General features: G+C 43.8%; 1 protein-coding gene across 1 annotated transcript in view; it reads left to right on the plus strand.

The window, feature by feature from the left end:
- The window catches only part of mxra5a (matrix-remodelling associated 5a), a 58,499-nt gene that overhangs the window by 27,653 nt on the left and 11,588 nt on the right, over positions 1-19,258 (plus strand). The window contains exon 5 of the mRNA XM_072262640.1: positions 8,086-8,986. Coding sequence (XP_072118741.1) covers positions 8,086-8,986 — 901 coding nt within the window. The remainder of the gene's footprint in view (positions 1-8,085; positions 8,987-19,258) is intronic.

Consider the following 19,258-nt stretch of genomic DNA (forward strand, 5'->3'; position numbering starts at 1 on the left):
ATAATTCATCAAACAATTTTGCCAGTTTGTTCCTTCTCATTTCCTAAAGGTAAATTGATAGATCTTTCCCTTAAGATACCCATTTCTCAAGATCTCTTTCTGGGGTAGATGCTAGAAGGTTTGAGGACTTTTGAAAAGCAAGAAATAAATGGGATCATTTAAGGTCAGTTTAGTGATGAACAAGTTATTGGGATCATTGCTGAGGGATTGGAGTCTATTTCTGAATATAAGAGCCATGTTGCAACTTAATAAATCTTCCATTAGGCCACATTTGGAGTCTGGTATGCAGTTCTGGCCACCGCACTGTGGAAGCTTTGCAGAGGATCCTGAAGCGGTTTGGTAGATTGGCGAGCGTTAGCTATAAGGAGAGTCATAGATAAGTACAGTACAGAAACAGCCCCTTTGGCCCATCTAGTCCAAGCCAAATCATCTAAACTGCCTACTCCCACCAACTCGTACTGGGACCAGTAGCCTCCTTTACCCTTACCATCCATGGGCCTATCTGAGCTTCTCTTAAGCATTAAAATCAAGCTTACATGCATTACTTGCACTGGCAGCTCATTGCACACTCTCACAGCCTCTGTGTGAAGAAGTTTCTCCTCATGTGCCTCTCAACCTTTCACCTTTCACTCTTAACCCATGACCTCAGTGTAAAAAGCCTGCTTGTATTTACCCTATCTATGCCCCTCGTATCTTTGCATACCTTTATCAAATCTCTGCTCAATCTTCTCTGTTCAAAGGAGAAAAGTCCTAACCTATTCAATCTTTCCTCAAAACTCAGGTCCTCCAGAGCTGACAACATTATTATAAGTTTTCTCTGTACTCTTTCAACCTTGGTTTGTTTTCTTTGGAGCATCACAGGTTGAGGTCAGATGTGACAGAAATCTGTAAAATTGTAAGAGGCCTAGAACATAGAACATAGAATAGTACAGCACAGTACAGGCACTTCAGCCCACAATGTTGTGCTGACCCTCAAACCCTGCCTCCCACATAACACCCCACCTTAAATTGCTCCATATACCTGTCTAGTAGTCTCTTAAATTTCACTAGTGTATCTGCCTCCACCACTGACTCAGGCAGAGCGTTCCACGCACAAACACTCTCTGAGTAAAAAACCTTCCTCTAATATCCCCCTTGAACTTCCCACCTCTTACCTTAAAGCCATGTCCTCTTGCATTGAGCAGTGGTGCCCTGGGGAAGAGGCACTGGCTGTCCACTCTATCTATTCCTCTTATTATCTTGAACACCTCTGTCATGTCTCCTCTCATCCTCCTTCTCTCCAAAGAGTAAAACTTTAGTTTCCTTAATCTCTGATCATAATCCATACTCTCTAAACCAGGCAGCATCCTGGTAAATCTCCTCTGTACCCTTTCCAATGCTTCCACATCCTTCCTATAGTGAGGTGACCAGAACTGGACACAGTACTCCAAGTGTGGCCTAACCAGCGTTTTATAGAGCTGCATCATTACCTCTCGACTCTTAAACTCTATCCCTCGACTTATGAAAGCTAACATCCCGTAAGCTTTCTTAACTACCCTATCTACCTGGGAGGCAACTTTCAAGGATCTGTGGACATGTACCCCTAGATCCCTCTGCTCCTCCACACTACCAAGTATCCTGCCATTTACTTTGTACTCTGCCTTGGAGTTTGTCCTTCCAATGTGTACCACCTCGCACTTCTCCGGGTTGAACTCCATCTGCCACTTCTCAGCCCACTTCTGCATCCTATCAATGTCTCTCTGCAATCTTCAACAATCCTCTACACTATCCATAACACCACCAACCTTTGCGTCATCTGCAAACTTGCCAACCCACTCTTCTACCCCCACTTCCAGGTCGTTAATAAAAATCACGAAAAGTAGAGGTCCCAGAACAGATCCTTGTGGGACACACTAGTCACAACCCACCAATCCGAATGTACTCCCTCCACCACCACCCTCTGCCTTCTGCAGGCAAGCATATAGCATGATCAATCTCACGCTTCCCTCCTGCAAAGCCCTGGAATTTTCTTATGACAGATAAAACTACTCTTGGTTTAAAAATGAACTCCTGTGAGTACAGGCCCAGAGCCAACAAACGCTCCTTATATGTTAGCCCTTTGATTTCTGGGTTCGTTCTCGTGAATGATCGTTGCCTTGTGCTTTGTAATAATGAATTTAACCATTAGTTTGTCAGAGGGTGCAAAACCAGCTGTGGGCTTGCTATTGAGGGGGAAACTGGCTGCGGGAAGTTGCAGAACTCATGTGTGAGAGTATCATTGGGTGTAAGAGATAGTGGGATTGCTCTGAAGGCTAGGATAATCTCACTGAGCCTGATGGACTCTTTCTACATCTTAATGAAATATGGAGGAAGGTCTGGCCAGTGGTGTAAATGGAATTCAGTGTAGAGAAGTGTGAGGTAATGCGGTTGGGAAAGCTCGCGAAGACAAAGGGAGCTAACAGTAAATGGGGGGATAGTGAGGGTTCTGGACGAACAGAGGACACAGGTAGCGGAATGTGTGGAAATCTGATTAGAAAGCAATCACAATGCTTTATTTTTTTAGCCAAAGGCACAAACATAGCAACAGAACGGTTTAGCTTGAACTGAAGCAAACCCTGGTTCGAGAACAGCTGGTCACCACATTACAGGAACAGTTGAGATTACTTTGGAGAAGATTTATGAAGAAGCTGCCAGGTCTGAAACATTTTAGTTAGGGTGAAACATTGCTGGGTTGCTTTCTTTGGAACAGGGAATTGCTGCATGGAGACTATTGAGGTGTATCCAATTATGGGTCCTGGATGGGTCAAATAGGAAGAATTTATTTACATGAACAGAGGCCAAAATGCAGGAAGCAGGATCTTAAAGTAATCAGTAGCAGGATTTGAAGATGTAGATTTTTCTTTTTCGCCCAGAGGTGGGTCTAGAACTCATTGACTGAAGGGGCCCGAGAAACAAGAAGCACTCGTCGCAGTCCAAGCTTACTTGGGTATGCATGTGAAAAACTGTGACTGCAGAGCCATAGAGCAAATGGTGGGAGGTGGGATTAGGCTGGACAGCACAATACGCAGGATCAAAAGAAGCTGCGGAGGGTTGTAAACTCAGCTGGTTCCACCACAGGCTCAACCCTCTCCACTCTTCAAAAGACAGTGGCTCAGGAAGGTGGCACCCATCATTAAGACGGCACGTCACCGACTGGAACATGCCCTCTTCTCATCACTACCACAGGGAGGAGGTATACGAGCCTGAAGGCCCAATCTCAACACTTTAGCAACAGCTTCTTCCCGTCCACCATCAGATCTCTGAACGGTCCATGAACACTGCCTTGATACTCCTCTTTTGCGCTAATTATTTATTTACTTTTGTAACCTGTAATAATTTTTTATATACTGCAGACACAAAACAAAAAATTTCACAACGTATCATTGATAATAAACCTGATTCTGGTCTGACATCTCTGAATAGCCAGGTGAAGCCCCAGGCGAGGGCTGATTTGCCTCCTTTGTTGTAAATCATCTGGGAATTTAACACTTCCATGCATTTAGCACACTAATATTCCGGGAGGTTTGGGCAGAAAAGAAAGTGTCTACCGTGTAGCTAATGTAACCTATCATGCTTATAATGATAGTTTTCACCGATGCCCTCACCTATGCCCTCAACTGTAATCTCATCTATACAGTCACCTGTCCTCATCAGTACTCTCACCTGTGCCCTCACCTGTACCCTCAAGCATGGCGACATTTGTGGACTGCTCCAGCACAATATTTGGACTGTGTTGGTCGTTGACACAAAGGATGCCATATTTAGATTAGAGTATTAGATTAGATTATGAGGACACTCAGTTCTCTTTTATTGTCATTTAGTAATGCATGCATTAAGAAATGATACAATGTTCCTCTGGTGTAATATCACAGAAACACAGGACAGACCAAGACTGAAAAACTAACAAAAACACATAATTATAACATATAGTTACAACAGTGCAACAATACCATAACTCGATGAAGAACAGGCCATGGCACAATAAAAAAGTTCGAAGTCTCTCCAAAGTCCCACATCTCACGCAGACGGGAGAAGGAAGAAAACTCTCCCTGCCATGCCCAAGCACAGTCCGACTCTGAGACATCCAAAAACTTTGAGCCCTGATCAGCCCTCCAACACCAAGTACCGAACACCATCTCTGCCGAACGCTTCGAGCTCAGCCTCGGTCACTAGCAGCAGGCAAAGCCGGGGATTTGGGGGCCTTCCCTCCGGCGATTCTCAATCGCACAGTAGCAGTGGCAGCGAACCGGGCATTTCAGAATTTTCTCCAGATGTTCCCCTGCTTCTCACGTCTGTCTCAATCAAATCAGAATTGTCTACGGCATCCTACTTACAAATACGATATCATGTCACCGGAGAGTTGCGCGCACTGTGTCGCGCCCCCATCTTCTCCTCCCGCTCATTGTATATTTCAATTTTTCGATGTATATGTGTTTCTGTATGGCTTTAAAATCTTTCCTACCATGTCCCTGTCCAACTGCTTTTTAATGTTGTTTATGTGCCTGCTTCGGTCATTCCTGTCACAGCTCACTCCATGTACGCACCATCCCTCAGGTTTCTATTAGATCCTTCATTTCTCAGCTTCAACACCTCAACACTGAACCGACTCCACAACCCATGGACTCGCTTTCAAGGACGTGACAACTCATGTCCTCAGTATTATTTATTTATTTTTATTATTATTTGCATGATTTGTCTCCTTTGGCACAGTGGTTGTTTCTCAATCTTTGTTTATGTATAGTTTTTCATAACTTCTATTCAATTTTGTTATTTTCCTATAAATACTTGTAAGAAAATGAATCTCAGGGATTTATACGATGGCATATACATTCTTTGAATTTTGACTTTGACTTTGCTCTCTTGATTCCCCAACCCTGGAAAAAAGATTAGTACACACTGATCCTATCAACGCCCCTCATGAGATCATAAACCTTTACACCGGCATTGGTCTCCTACACTGCAAGTATTAGCCTGCCCAAACTCTCCCCGTTACTCAGGCCCTCAAGACCCATGTGTGCCCCTGTGTTTTGTCCTTTTGCCCCAATTTTTTTTTTAGATTCTGAGGACACGCAGTCCTCTTTTATTGTCATTTAGTAATGCATGCTTTAAGAAATGATACAATGTTTTTCCAGAATTATATCACAAAAACGCATGACAAACCAAGACTGAAAAACTGACAAAAACCACATGATTATAACATATAGTTAGAACAGTGCAAAGCGATACCGTAATTTGATAAGAACAGACCATGGGCACGGTACAGTCTCAAAGTCTCTCGAAAGTCCCATCATCTCACGCAGACGGTAAACCTCCAGCGCCGCAAACTTGCCAATGCAGCATCCGACCACAGTCCGACTCCGAGTCCATCCGAAAACTCCGAGCCTCCAACCAGCTCCCCGACACCGAGCACCGAGCACCATCTCCGCTGTGCGCTTCGACCCCGGCCCCGGCAACAGGCAAGGCCGGGGATTTGGGGCCTTCCCTCCGGAGATTCTCGATCGCACAGTAGCAGCGGCAGCGAAACGGGCATTTCAGAAGTTTCTCCAGATGTTTCTCCGTGCTTCTTCATGTCTGTCTCTATCAAATCAGGATTGTGCACGGCATCCTACTTCACAGATACGATATCATTCGGAATGGCCGCGCGCACTGCCATCTTCTCCTCCCACATCTCAAAGATATATTTTGGTTGAACTAATCAAAATAGGACATACATGGTAAATGGTAGGGCATTAAAGAATGCTTTAGAACAGGGGGATCTAGGAATAATGGTGCATAGTTCCCTGAAGGTGGAATCTTATGTGGATCGGGTGGTGAAGAAAGCTTTTGGTATGCTGGCCTTTATTAATCAGAGCATTGAGTATAGGAGTTGGGATGTAATGTTGAATTTGTATAAGGCATTGGTGAGGCCAAATTTGGAGTATTGTGTACAGTTCTGGTCACCGAATTATAGGAAGGATGTCAATAAAATTGAGAGAGTACAGAGGAGGTTTACTAAAATGTTGCCTGGGTTTCATCTCCTAAGTTACAGAGAAAGGTTGAACAAGTTAGGTCTTTATTCTTTGGAGTGTAGAAGGTTGAGGGGAGACTTGATAGAGGTGTTTAAAATTATGAGGGGGATTGATAGAGTTGACGTGGTTAGACTTTTTCCATTGAGAGTGGGGAAGATTCAAACAAGAGGGCATGGGTTGAGAATTAGAGGACAAAAGTTTAGGGGTAACATGAGGGGGAACTTCTTTACTCAGAGTGGTAGCTGTGTGGAACGAGCTTCCAGCAGAAGTGGTTGAGGCAGGTTCGATGTTGTCGTTTAAAGTTAAATTGCATAGATATATGGACAGGAAAGGAATGGAGGGTTATGGGTTGAGTGCAGGTCGGTGGGTCTAGGATAGGGTAAGAGTTCAGCACGGATTAGAAGGGCCGAGATGGCCTATTTCCGTGCTGTAATTGTTATATGGTTAGATGGTTATATGCTGGGTTGTAGTTTAATTGGCCTTTCTAAATTACTGGTAAGTGGCAGAAGAAATGGTAGCTCCAGCTCTGTTGTGCACGGCTAGTTGAAGAGGATATCGGATACGGAATCAGAGTCATATGTCACGAAATTTGTTACTTATTTATTTAATTTGTTGCAGCAATACTTTACAATACATAATAATAAAATATATAAATTACAATAAGTGCACTGTATATCAAGAAGAAAACTAAATTAAATAAATAGTGCAAAAAGAGAAGACAAATATTGAGGTAGTGTTCACGGGTTCATTCTCCATTTAGAAATCTGGTGATGGAGGGGAAGAAGCTGTTTCAGATTCAAGATTCAAAAAACTTTATTGTCATTCTAACCGTACATCAGCTCTGCAGGGCAGAATGAGGCAGCGTTTCTCAGGGGCAGTGCAATCATAACATAACAAATGCAACACTAAATAATAAGCATAACAATAAATAGTAAAACACAACAGCCACATGTCAGTTAAAATCAGTTATAAGTGTCCAGTGCAAGTTAAAAGTGTCCAAAGCAGAGTCAGGTAGAGCAGCTATTTAGCAGTCTGACTGCCTGTGGGAGGAAGCTGTTTAGTAGCCTTGTGGTTTTAGTTTTGATACTCCTGTAACGTTTGCCTGATGGCAGAAGAACAAACAGTTCATGGAGAGGGTGTGAGGGGTCTTTAATGATGTGCTGTGTCTTCTGGAGGCATCGACTCTGAAAGAGGTCTTGGACAGAAGGTAGGGAGACCCCAATAACCTTCTCTGCTCCCTCTGCAAGGCTTTTTTTGTCGACAGCACTGCAGCTGGAGTACCAGGTTGTGATGCAAAAGGTCAGCACACTCTCAACCACACCTCTGTAGAATGTAGTTAAGATATTAGTGGGGAGTGATGCTTGTTTAAGCTTCCTCAGAAAGTGCAGTCTCTGCTGTTCCTGAATCATTAAGTTAGTGTATTCAAACTCCTGTACCTCCTACTAATGGTAGCAACGAGAGGACATCTGTTAACGGTGGGGATGGGTTGTTGGTCCTGTTTAGCTCTATGATTTATAAAATGCCCTGGTGATGGGTAATGGGTAAATGGACTGAAAACAGGGAAGAAGGATTAGCCTAGAGAGTTACATTTTGGGCTGGGCAAGCCAACGATGGGCAGACCAGCCTCCTATGCCTGCAGAGAAACGTGTGCCCATCTAGGTGTCTCTTAAATACAGTTAATGTACGTGCCTCCACCACCACCACTGGCAGCACATTCCAGGCACCGAAAATTCTCCATGAAAAAAATGCTCCAGAGATTTCCAAAGAACTGTACTGAAATATGTATTTTATATTCCGTGTTTTTTGATTTTTTTTTGTTGCTGTTTGCATGGTGGGGCAGGGGTGTTTGATGTTTGATGGTTTTCTCTGAGCAGATCGGTTCCATGGTTCTTATCTGTGTCGTGACTGTCTGTGGGGAAGACGAATTTCAGGGCTGTATACTGCATACGTACTTTGATCTATGAACCCTCTCTCAACATAAATGCATGCCCTCTAGTGTTAAATATTTAAATATGTTCTATGATTCCATTCAGTCTTCAAGACTTTGTGTTTCTTACAGGGGCAGTGATGACCACAAGCAGCAGTTCAGTGAGGTTTGAAGTCCTTGGCAACGGGACCCTCAGTATCCGCGCGGCCGAGGTGCAGGACCGCGGGCAGTACCTGTGTGTGGCGCAGAACCCTCATGGCACCGACCAGATGCTGGCCACCCTAGTTGTATTGGCCCAGCCACCTCGGATATCCGAAGCCCGTCATCGGGATGCCACAGTCTACCTGGGCGAGCCATTCACGGCGGAGTGCAAGGCCGTAGGGAGCCCGGTCCCGCATGTCGCCTGGTTGCTGCCAAGCCGGCGCATGCTGCGGGCGCCGGGCGACGCAGATGGCAGCGTGACGCTGGCTGCTGATGGGATGCTGGGCATCCGGCAGACCACCTTTTCCGACCGGGGGGTCTACAGGTGCATTGCCGGCAATGCAGCGGGGGCTGATGTGGTAACAGTGAGGCTGCACGTCTCCGCCCTGCCCCCTCGGATCCTGGGGCAGAGGGTGGAGAACGTCTCAGCGGCACTGGGCCAGTCCGTCCATGCCCACTGCACCACCAGGGCGGCCCCACCCGCCAACGTCCGCTGGATCCTGGCGGGCGGCATGCAGATCCGGCCTTCCCAGTTCATCAACGGCAACCTGTTTGTGTTCCCGAACGGCACCCTCTACATCCGCCACCTGTCGCCGCGGGAAGTGGGCACTTACGAGTGCGTGGCCACCAACGTGGTTGGTGTGGCCAGGAGGACGGTGGGCATTGGAATCCGGAAGCACTCGGCCACAGCGAAGATCACCCTGTCTTCTCCTCAAAGAGTGGACGTTAGTTACGGAAGCATTCTGCAGCTGGACTGTGAGGCAGCCGGAAATCCAGGACCAAGGGTATTCTGGAGACTGCCTTCAAAGTTGCTCGTGGATTCACGCTACAGGTACAGTAAGGACGCTCGGTAACCAGCTGAGCATTTCACTGGAGGGATGTGTTGTTCAAAAAGTTCAAAAATTTCAAAAGAAAATTTATTATTAAAGTACGTACCTGCTGTATATGTCAGCATATACTACCCTCCGAGTCATTGCTGCTATTGCAGTGAAAGCCCTCTCAGTTTCTCACAAGGCTGAACGCATGCCTCACTGAGGTATGGGCTTCACTTCCCTCAAAGTTGGAAGGCTGTGTTCAAGAGAAGAGCACAGAGCCAGGATTGACACTCCAACGTGGATATAGGGGAGTAATGTTCTGATGGAGGTGGTGGGTTTTTGAATGAGATGCCATGATGTGACCCTGCCTGGCTTCTCAAATAGATAGGATTGATCCCATGGTGGCAGAGTAGCTAGGCAATTAGTGAGATCAGCTTACAGCAACGTCGATCACTGATTGGGGTCGGTTTCCTTTCTTTCTTTTTTCAATCTTTTAATTAATTTTTTTAAAAAGTGTGTGTACAAACAGGAGGAGAATATCTCTGGTATATATGTCAATAACAGTACGTACAGAAGGTAAAATAAACAGCATCAGAATCACACATAGTATTGATCTACAAAGTATAAATTTGATATAGAGTGTGTAATACAGAAAAAAAAGAATGTAATTCATTCTCCTCTTATCAATATATGAAAAAAGGAAGGACTATTAGGAATTTTTATCTAAGAAAAAGAAAAAAAACTATTCTAAACAGAAGGGGGGTTGGTTTCCCACCGCTGTCTGTAAGGATCGTGTACGTTCCCCCATGCCTTTGTGGGTTTCCCCCAGGTGTTCCCATTTCCTCCCACACTCCAAAGACCTATGGTTAGGGTTATGGCTGCGGGCGGAGATATGTCTCCACCAAGTAGATAAAAGACACTCCTTCCCCCCACTATCCTGTAAGTCATCCTTAGACAAGATATAGCCCCTGCTTAACCCCCACCCCCTGCCAAACAGGGTCACATGAAGCCATAGGGACAGGTAGTTTGCTACAGACATTTTTCTACAGAAGTGGTTTGCCATTGCCTTCTTCTGGACAGGGTCTTTACAAGTTGGGCGACCCCAGCCACTTACAATGCTCTTCAGAGATTGTCTCCTGGCACCAGTGGTCGCATAACCGGGATTTGTGTTATGCACCAGCTGCTCGTACGACCATCCACCACCTGCTCTTATCGCCTCACATGACCCTGATTAGAGGGATAAGCAGGTGCTACACCTTGCCTAAGGGAGCATCTTACACCTCCATTGGTAGAGATGTATCTCCACCCATCACCCTCTCATGATACTGTACACTCTATAAAATCACCTTCATTCCCTTACACTCTGAATAAAGTCCCAGTCTGCTCAACTTCCCTCCATAACTCAGTCCCTCAAGTCCCAGCAACATCCTTGTAAATCTTTCCTGTAATATGGAGACAAGAAATACATGCTACCTGTCACTGAACTGCATTGTAAACGCTTTAAACCTCTCTTGAAAATGCTGCTTACGTTGTAAATACATGCTGGTATTAATTTATTTAGTTTTTCTTTCATATCGATCCTTTAACTGACTTTACCAGCTTTTTTTATTTCTATAGAATTCTTTATTTTTTCATATTATTCTTTATAATTGTTGAATGTTATTGTTGTTTGTTGCATGTCATGCCCTTACCAATACATCACAGCAAATTCCTAATATGTATAAATGTACCTATATTAGGTACCTAATATAGGAGGTATTCGGTATCTCATGAACCAGATAAAGTGGTCGCTGAGTGTATGTTTGTGGTCTTCTGCTGCTGTAGCCCATCGACTTCAATGTTCGATGTGTTGTGCATTCAGAGATGCGCTCCTGCACGTCACTGTTGTATCACATGGTTATTTCAATTATTATGGCCTTCCTGTCAGCTTGAAGCAGTCTGGCCATTCTCCTCTGACCTCTCATGAACAAGGAATTTTCATGCACAGAGCTGCCACTCACTGGATTTTTTTTGCATTTATCGCACCATTCTCTGTAAATGCTAGAAACTTGTGCGTGAAAATCCCAGGAGATCACCAATTTCTGAGATATTCAAATAACCCTGTCTGACACCAACAATCATTCCACAGTCAAAGTCACTTAGATCACATTTCTTTCCCATTCTGATGTTTGGTCTGAACAGCAACTGCACCTTTTGACTGTATCTGCATGCTTTAGTGCATTGAGTTGCTGCTGTATTATTGGCCAATCAAATATTTGCATTAACAAGCAGGTGTGCAATGGCCTAATAAAGTGTCCATTGATCCTTCAAGAGGATCACAACTTTGTTGTAGGGTTTGGAGGTGTGCGTGCCTCAATGACCTGGAGAGCAACGTAGGCTGGAGTCAGGGCCTTGTGCTTTGTCTCTTGGTAGGGTCCTGATAAATCAAAGGATAGAGGCCAGACTGCGAGTCGTCCACTGGTCCTCCAGGTTCAGTGGTTCAGCTCAAGACCAACAACCCTGACTGGGCAAAAAAAATTGTAACAGAAACAGCAATGAAGATTCCTTTTATGTGGCCAAGGACAGAGTTAGAGGACCTTCATTGTTGCCCTAAACACCAGTGGCATAACAGGCAATTAATAAAAAATTACTCTTGATGTAACACTCAAACCTGCCTGTTCTAGCTTAACCTTCCGACTCCTTTAAAGGAAAATAACCTTTTTGCCTTTTAATCACCTTATTGACTGATGCAATTAATGTGAAGGACATGCTTTCCAAGCTACATCCATTTCTTCATGATAGTCTCCCAATCCTTATATACCCTCTTGCATTATTACACCTCCCCAGATGGAAAAGGGAGATTTTGTTACACTTACACAGGGTGTCAGTAAGGCCTCATTGGAAAATATGTGCACAGTTTTGGTCCGCGTCACTAAAGAAAGATATAGTTGTTTGAGAGCACAAAAGGAGGCTTACCAGTATAATTCCTTGCATAGAAGGGTTGTCCTTTCAAGAGGAACAAGACAGTTTGGTCTCAAGTTCTTGGGAGTTTGGAAGAACGTAGAACATTACAGCACAATACAGTACCTTTGGCCAACGATATTATGCTGATCTTGTAACCTACACTAAGATCAATCTAACCCTTCCCTCCTACATACTCCTCCATTTTTATTTCATCCAAGTGCCTGTCTAAAAGTCTCTAAAATGTCCCTAATGTGCCTGCCTCTACCACCACCCCTGGTAGCACACCCACTACACTCAGTATAAAATACTTACAAAACTTCCGACAGCCCCTACACCTTCCTCCAATCACCTTAAAATTATGCCCTCTCTTATTAGGGAAAAAAGTCTCTGGCTGTTCACTTAATCTATGCTTCTTATCATCATATACACCTCTAACGTCCTGCTTTGCTCCGAAGAGAAAACCTCTAGCTCACTTAACCTATCCTCGTAAGATTTGCTCTCCAACCTAGACAGCATCCTGGCAATTTGCTTTGGCACCATCTCTAAAGCTTTCATATCCTTCCTATAATGACGCGATTGTAACTGAATACAAGAAGGGTGACCTCATTCAACTTCGTAAGATTCTAAGGGGCCTTAACAAAGGTAGCTGGGAGAGAGAAGCGAACAAGGGAACATACTGTATATTGTAACTGTGTCAACCCATATCGCTCCCTTCTGGCAGTTCGTTCCATATGCGCACCATCGCCTGCGTGAAATTATTTCCATTCAGGTCCCCTTTAAATCTTCCTCCTCTCACCTTAAATTGTTGTCCTCTAAAGATTAGATCTAATTGTCACATGTACATCAAAAGGTATAGTGAAATGCATCATTTTGTGTCATGTCAAATCAGCGAGGATTGTGTCACCACTCTTCAGGCACCAGCGTAGCGTGCCTACAACTCATTAATCCTAACCGGTATACTTTTGGAATATGGGAGGAAACCGGAACACCTGGAGCGATCCCACATGGTCACTGGGAGAGCATACTTAATCCTTACAGCCAGTGGCTGAAACTGAATCCCAATCTTGCATCCTGAGCCGCAAAATGTCGTGCTCCCCGCTACATTACTGTGGCATTCTAGTTTTGACCAGCCTCCATATCTCCACTCCGCATCATTTCATACACATCTAGCAGGTATCATCTAGGCTCAAAGGAAAAGCAAATTAGACTATCTAGTCTCTTCTTATAACTAGTTCCAGTAGCATACTCATGAATCTACTCTTCACCCTTTCCAGTTAAATGGCATGTACTATATAAAGAGTTTTTGTATTAAATCTAGGTAAACTTCAAGCAATGGATAAAAGTGTTAATACTAAAAATTATAATTTTCTCCTGGAAAAATATAAATTAAATTGGTCTGTCGTTGTCAAAAGTACTGAGGTACAGTGGAACAAAGCTTTGCTTTGCATGCCATCCCTACAGATCATTTCATCATGTCAGTACATTGAAGTAAGTAAAGGCATCTGTTAGTCTTGCGAGACCATGGATCTGCACCTGGAAAGTCTTCACTCTCCAGGGCGCAGGCCTGGGCAAGGTTGTGTGGAAGACAAGCAGTTGCCCATGCTGCAAGTCGCCCCTCTCCACAACACCAATGTTGTCCAAGGGAAGGGCATTAGGACCCATACAGCTTGGCACCAGTGTCATCGCAGACATGTGTGGTAAAGTGCCTTGCTCAAGGACACAACATGTTGCCTTGGCTGGGGCTCGAACTCACAACCTTCAGGTCGCTAGTCCAATGCCTTAACCACTTGGCCACGTGCCCACACATTGAAGTATTACAAGGGAAAACTAATAACAGAATACAGAATCTAATGTCACAGTTACAGAGAAAGTGCAGTGGAGAATGGCAATGAGGTACAAAGCCTTAAGTGGATTGTGAAGTCAAGAGTCCATCTAAGAGGGCAAAAGTGAGCCCAGCACACAAGTGTAATTATGAAGAAAGCATGGCAGTGCCTCTACTTCCTTCAGAGTTTTCAAAGATTTGGCATGACATCTAATACTTTGACAAGCTTCAACAGATACATGGCAGAGAGCTAATTGACTGGTTGCGTCACAGCCTGGTATAGAAACACCTATGCCCTTGAACAAAAATTCATACAAGAATTAGTGGATACGGCCCAGTCCATCCCTGGTGAAACCCTTCCCATCATTGAGCACATCTACATGGAATGCTGTTCCAGGAAAGCAGCATACATCATCAAGGACCCCCACTACCCAGGATATGCTCTCTTCACGTGTTGCCATCAAGAAGAAGGTACAAGAGCCTCAGGACTCGCACTACCAAGTTCACAAACAGTTATTGTCCCTCAACCATCAGGCTCTTGGATAACTTCACTTGCCCCATCTTTAAAATGTTCCCACAACCAATGGATCTATTTCCATCACATGTCCTCAATATTTATTGTTTTTTAATTTATTATTAGTATTTCTTTATTTTGTATTTGCATAGTTTGTTGTCTTCTGCACTGTGGTTGAATGCCAAAGTTTTGCAGTCTTTCATTGATTTTGTTATGGTTATTATTCTATCGATGTATGCCCACGAGAAAATGAATCTCATGGTTGCATATGGTGACGTATATGCACTTTGATAATAAATTTACGTTGAACTTTTGAACTTTGAAGAGCCCATTTAATCTTAGCAGGGAACTGCTAAATAGTTGTATAACCGTGGTATGAAAGCTGTTTTTACACCTGAGGGTACCTGGTTTCAGGCTCTGGTATCATGTGCCCAGTGGGAAGGGGGAGAATGGAAAATATCTGGGATGCATGGAGATTTCGATTATATTGACTGCTTTACTGCGGCAGTGAGAAGTATAGACAGAATCTATGGAGGGACAGCTGGTTTTTGTGATGTGCTGATCAGAATTCACAACTCTCTGTAGCTTCTTTTGGTCTCAGGCTGAGCAATTGCAATACCAATGTTGTGATGCACTGCGATAGGATGCTTTTAATGGTGAAACTATGAAAAAATGGTGAGGGTCAACAGAGAATGCCAGCTTTCTTTACCTTCCTGAGGAAGAGCATGCGCCTGTGCACTTTCATGTCCATGGCATGCACGTGATTGGGTAAAGACAAGCTAATAGTGGTATTCCCTCCTGGGAACTTGATGCTCTCAACCCTCTTGGCTTCAAAACTGTGGATCTAAACAGAAATGTTTCCTGAAAGTCAATGACCAGCTTTTTGGCTTTACTGACATTGAGGGAAAGGTCGTTGTCATGGCACCATACCACTAGGTTCTCTATCTCTTTCTTGTACTCAAACTCAAGATTATTTGAGATTTGATCCACTACAGTGGTGCCCTCTACACACTTCAACTGTTATATCCCACTCGTCGATAGCTCTCCTTTCTGAGGAGGCTGAAGAAAGCTGGACTATGCTGTTCTATGCTCATGTCATTCTATAGATGAGCAGTTTGGGGCATCCTAACAAGCTGCATCACTGCATGGTATGGAAACTGTACTGTGACAGTCAGGAAGACTCTAAATGGTAGACAAAACTACCCAACACCTTTCTGGCATCAACCTATCCATCATTAAGGACATATATACAGAAAGGTGTTAGAAAAGGGCCAGTAACACCATGAAGGATCCCACCCACCCTGCTCATGGATTATTTGTCCCACTCCCACCAGAGAAGAGGCTACATAATATCCACACCAGGACCACCAGACTCAAAAACAGTTTCTTTCCCCAAGCAGTAAGGCTGATCAACACCTCCACCCACTAACACACCCCAAACAACCACTACTTTATCACTTGCTGTCAGTCAACTTGTGTACAGACACTCCTGTGCCTAGAGTCACTCTATGGACATGCAATCAATCTATGTATTTGCCTATTGTGTTTTATTTAAAATATCATTGTGTTCTTTATTTTATTGTGGGTTTTTTTGGCACTGCATTGGATCTGGAGTAACAATTATTTCGTTCTTCTTTTCATTGCATACTGGAAATTGCATTATACAATCTTGAATCTTGTCACTAAATTTCTCACTGTTCTGTTTATACTACTCCTGCTCAACATAACCATACCCCACCCAGGTCAGACATTCTCTCTTCTCCCCTCTCCCATTGGGCAGAAGATTCAAAAGCCTGAAGGCACATATCACCAGGCTCAAGGACAGCTTCCATCTTGCTGTTATCAGAGTCTTGAATGGGCCTCGTATGATAAAATGGATCCTTATCCTCACAGTCCGCCTCAGTGTGATCCTGTGCTTTATTGTCTATCTGCACTGCATTTTCCCTGTACGTTTTATACTCTATTACCCATTGTTACTGACTTACAATGCTCTAACTCAATGCACTATGTAATGATTTGATCTCAATGAACAGCATGCGCAACATGAGAGCTATGGATAATGGTGAACCCAAGTGCAGAGTACGATCTAGAATTAACTCAGACTGGAGATAAACAAGACGACACAAACGACATCCAAAGGCAATATCACAAATAGTAGTGCTAGACATGGAACTCCTACGATTGTGCTCTGAGTGCTCAGCTGAGCCCGTTAAGTTCAGGCTTTCCATGAAGGATTGTGGCAGGCAATAGTTGATAGCCTGAGACTCAAAGGTGTGGCAACAGCTAATCATACTCTGGGGAATTGAAGCGGCAAAACTTGTTCAGTCGGGACCATGACAGTATGCAAGACAAGTCTTTCACAGCACCTTGCTACCTTTGACCATTTACCAGGATGCTGTCTGGACTAGACAGCACATCTTGGGAAGATAGATTGAGCGAGCTAGGGCTTTTCTCTTTGGAGCGAAGGAGGATGAGAAGTGACTTGATAGGGCCATAGAATGGTAAGATGTGTAGATCAAGTGTATAGACAGAGACTTGTTCCCAGAGTGGAAATGGCTAATACAAAGGAACATAATTTTAAGGTGATTGGTGGAAAGTATAGGGGGGCTGTCAAAGGTAATTTATTTACATAGAAAGTGGTGGGTGCGTCAAACTCTTGCCAGAGATGGTGGTAGAAGGAGATACATTAGGGGCATGTAAGAAGCTCGTAAATAGGCATATGGATGATAGAAAAATGCAGGTGGGAAAGGTTAGATTGATCAAAATTCAAAGTAAATTTATTAACAAAATATTTATACGTCACTATAGACAACCCTGAGATTTCACAGTAAAACTAAGAAATATAATAGAATCAACAAAAGACTCTACCCAATAGGGTGGACAAATAACCAACGTGCAAGACCACAATCTGTGCAAATACAAAAAAGAAGAAAAAAAGATATATAAATAGCAATAGACATCGAGACACAAAATGAAGAGTCCTTGAAAGTGAGTCTATAGTTTGTGGGAATAGTTCAGTAATGGGACAAATGAAGTTATCCCTCCGGTTCAAGAGCCTGATGGTTGTTCCTGAACCTGCTGGTGTGAGTCCTGAGGCTCCTGTACCTTTTTCCTGATGGTCACAGCGAGAAGAGAGCATTACTTGTGTGGTGGGGGTCCCTGATTATGGATACCGCTTTCCTGTGACAATGCTCCATGTAGATGTGCTCAATGGTGGCGAGGGCTTTACCCAATATGAACTGCACCATGTCTTTACTTTTTGTAGGATTTTCTATTCAAGGGCACTGCTGTTTCCATATCAGGTCATGATGTCACCAGTCAATATGCTTCCCACTACACTTGGATAGGTTAGGTGAGTGGGCAAATTCATGGCAGATGCAATTTAATGTGGATAAATGTGAGGTTATCCACTTTGGTGGCAAAAACAGGAAAACAGACTATTATCTGAATGGTGGCCAATTAGGAAAAGGGGAAGTGCAACGAGACCTGGGTGTCATTATACACCAGTCATTGAAAGTGGGCATGCAGGTACAGCAGGCGGTGAAAAAGGCGAATGGTATGCTGGCATTCATAGCGAGAGGATTCGAGTACAGGAGCAGGGAGGTACTACTGCAGTTGTACAAGGCCTTGGTGAGACCACACCTGGAGTATTGTGTGCAGTTTTGGTCTCCTAATCTAAGGAAAGACATTCTTGCCATAGAGGGAGTACAAAGAAGGTTCACCAGATTGATTCCTGGGATGGCAGGACTTTCATATGATGAAAGACTGGATGAACTAGGCTTATACTCGTTGGAATTTAGAAGATTGAAGGGGGGTCTTATTGAAACATATAAAATCCTAAAGGGATTGGACAGGCTAGATGCAGGAAGATTGTTCCCGATGTTGGGGAAGTCTAGAATGAGGGGTCACAGTTTGAGGATAAAGGGGAAGCCTTTTAGTACCGAGATTAGGAAAAACTTCTTCACACAGAGAGTGGTGAATCTGTGGAATTCTCTGCCACAGGAAACAGTTGAGGCCAGTTCATTGGCTATATTTAAGAGGGAGTTAGATATGGCCCTTGTGGCTACAGGGATCAGGGGGCATGGAGGGAAGGCTGGGGCAGAGTTCTGAGTTGGATGATCAGCCATGATCATACTGAATGGCGGTGCAGGCTCGAAGGGCCGAATGGCCTACTCCTGCACCTATTTTCTATGTTTCTATACTTACACATCTATAGCAGTTTGTCAAAGTTTTAGACGTCATGCCAAACCTCTGCCAACTTCTAAGTAGAGGCACTGCCATGCTTTCTTCATAACGGCACCTATGTGCTAGACCCAGGACAGATCCTCTGAAATCTAAAGTTGCTAACCATATCCACCCCTGATTCTCCGATTCTCCATTGAGGACTGGCTCATGGACCTTCGGCATCCTCCTCCTGAAGTCAATAATCAGCTCTTACTGGTCTTACTGACATTGAGTAAGGGGTTGTTGTCGTGGCACCGCTCAGCCGGATTTTCAATCTCCCTCCTATCTGCTGACTTGCCGCCACCTTTGATTCGACCAATGGCGGTGATGTTTTCAGCATAACATTGTGGCCAAAGGAGCGGTGCTGTGCTGTAATGTTCTAAGTTCTATAAGGCAACTTTGCATAGCTAGGATAGCCAACAAATAAAATTTACACCATGGCAATGCTTTCAAGCTATCTCATATGAAAGAAAAATGGATGCTGGCGGTTTGATGTTTATCTTTAGAAGCTTTTTGTATGACGCTTGGCTCCAGGGTTGTACACCTAATGGGGTTTTTTCCCCCACTTTTTCTGCTTAGTAGGGTTTTTTATTATCACCAAAATTTTTCAATCTTTAAAATAATGTTTTTTTCCTTTGAGACATTATAAGTGTTGCTTACTTCGATGTACTCGTCTTATTTTTGAATAATATAATAATAATAAAAAGATTTGAAAAGAAAAGAAAGACAAATGGAAGGCTATGTAAGAGGGAAGGGTTAGATAGATCATTGAGCAGGTTAAAACGT

Source organism: Mobula birostris, chromosome 7 (assembly GCF_030028105.1).
Source record: "Mobula birostris isolate sMobBir1 chromosome 7, sMobBir1.hap1, whole genome shotgun sequence".
Lineage (NCBI taxonomy): Eukaryota > Metazoa > Chordata > Chondrichthyes > Myliobatiformes > Myliobatidae > Mobula > Mobula birostris.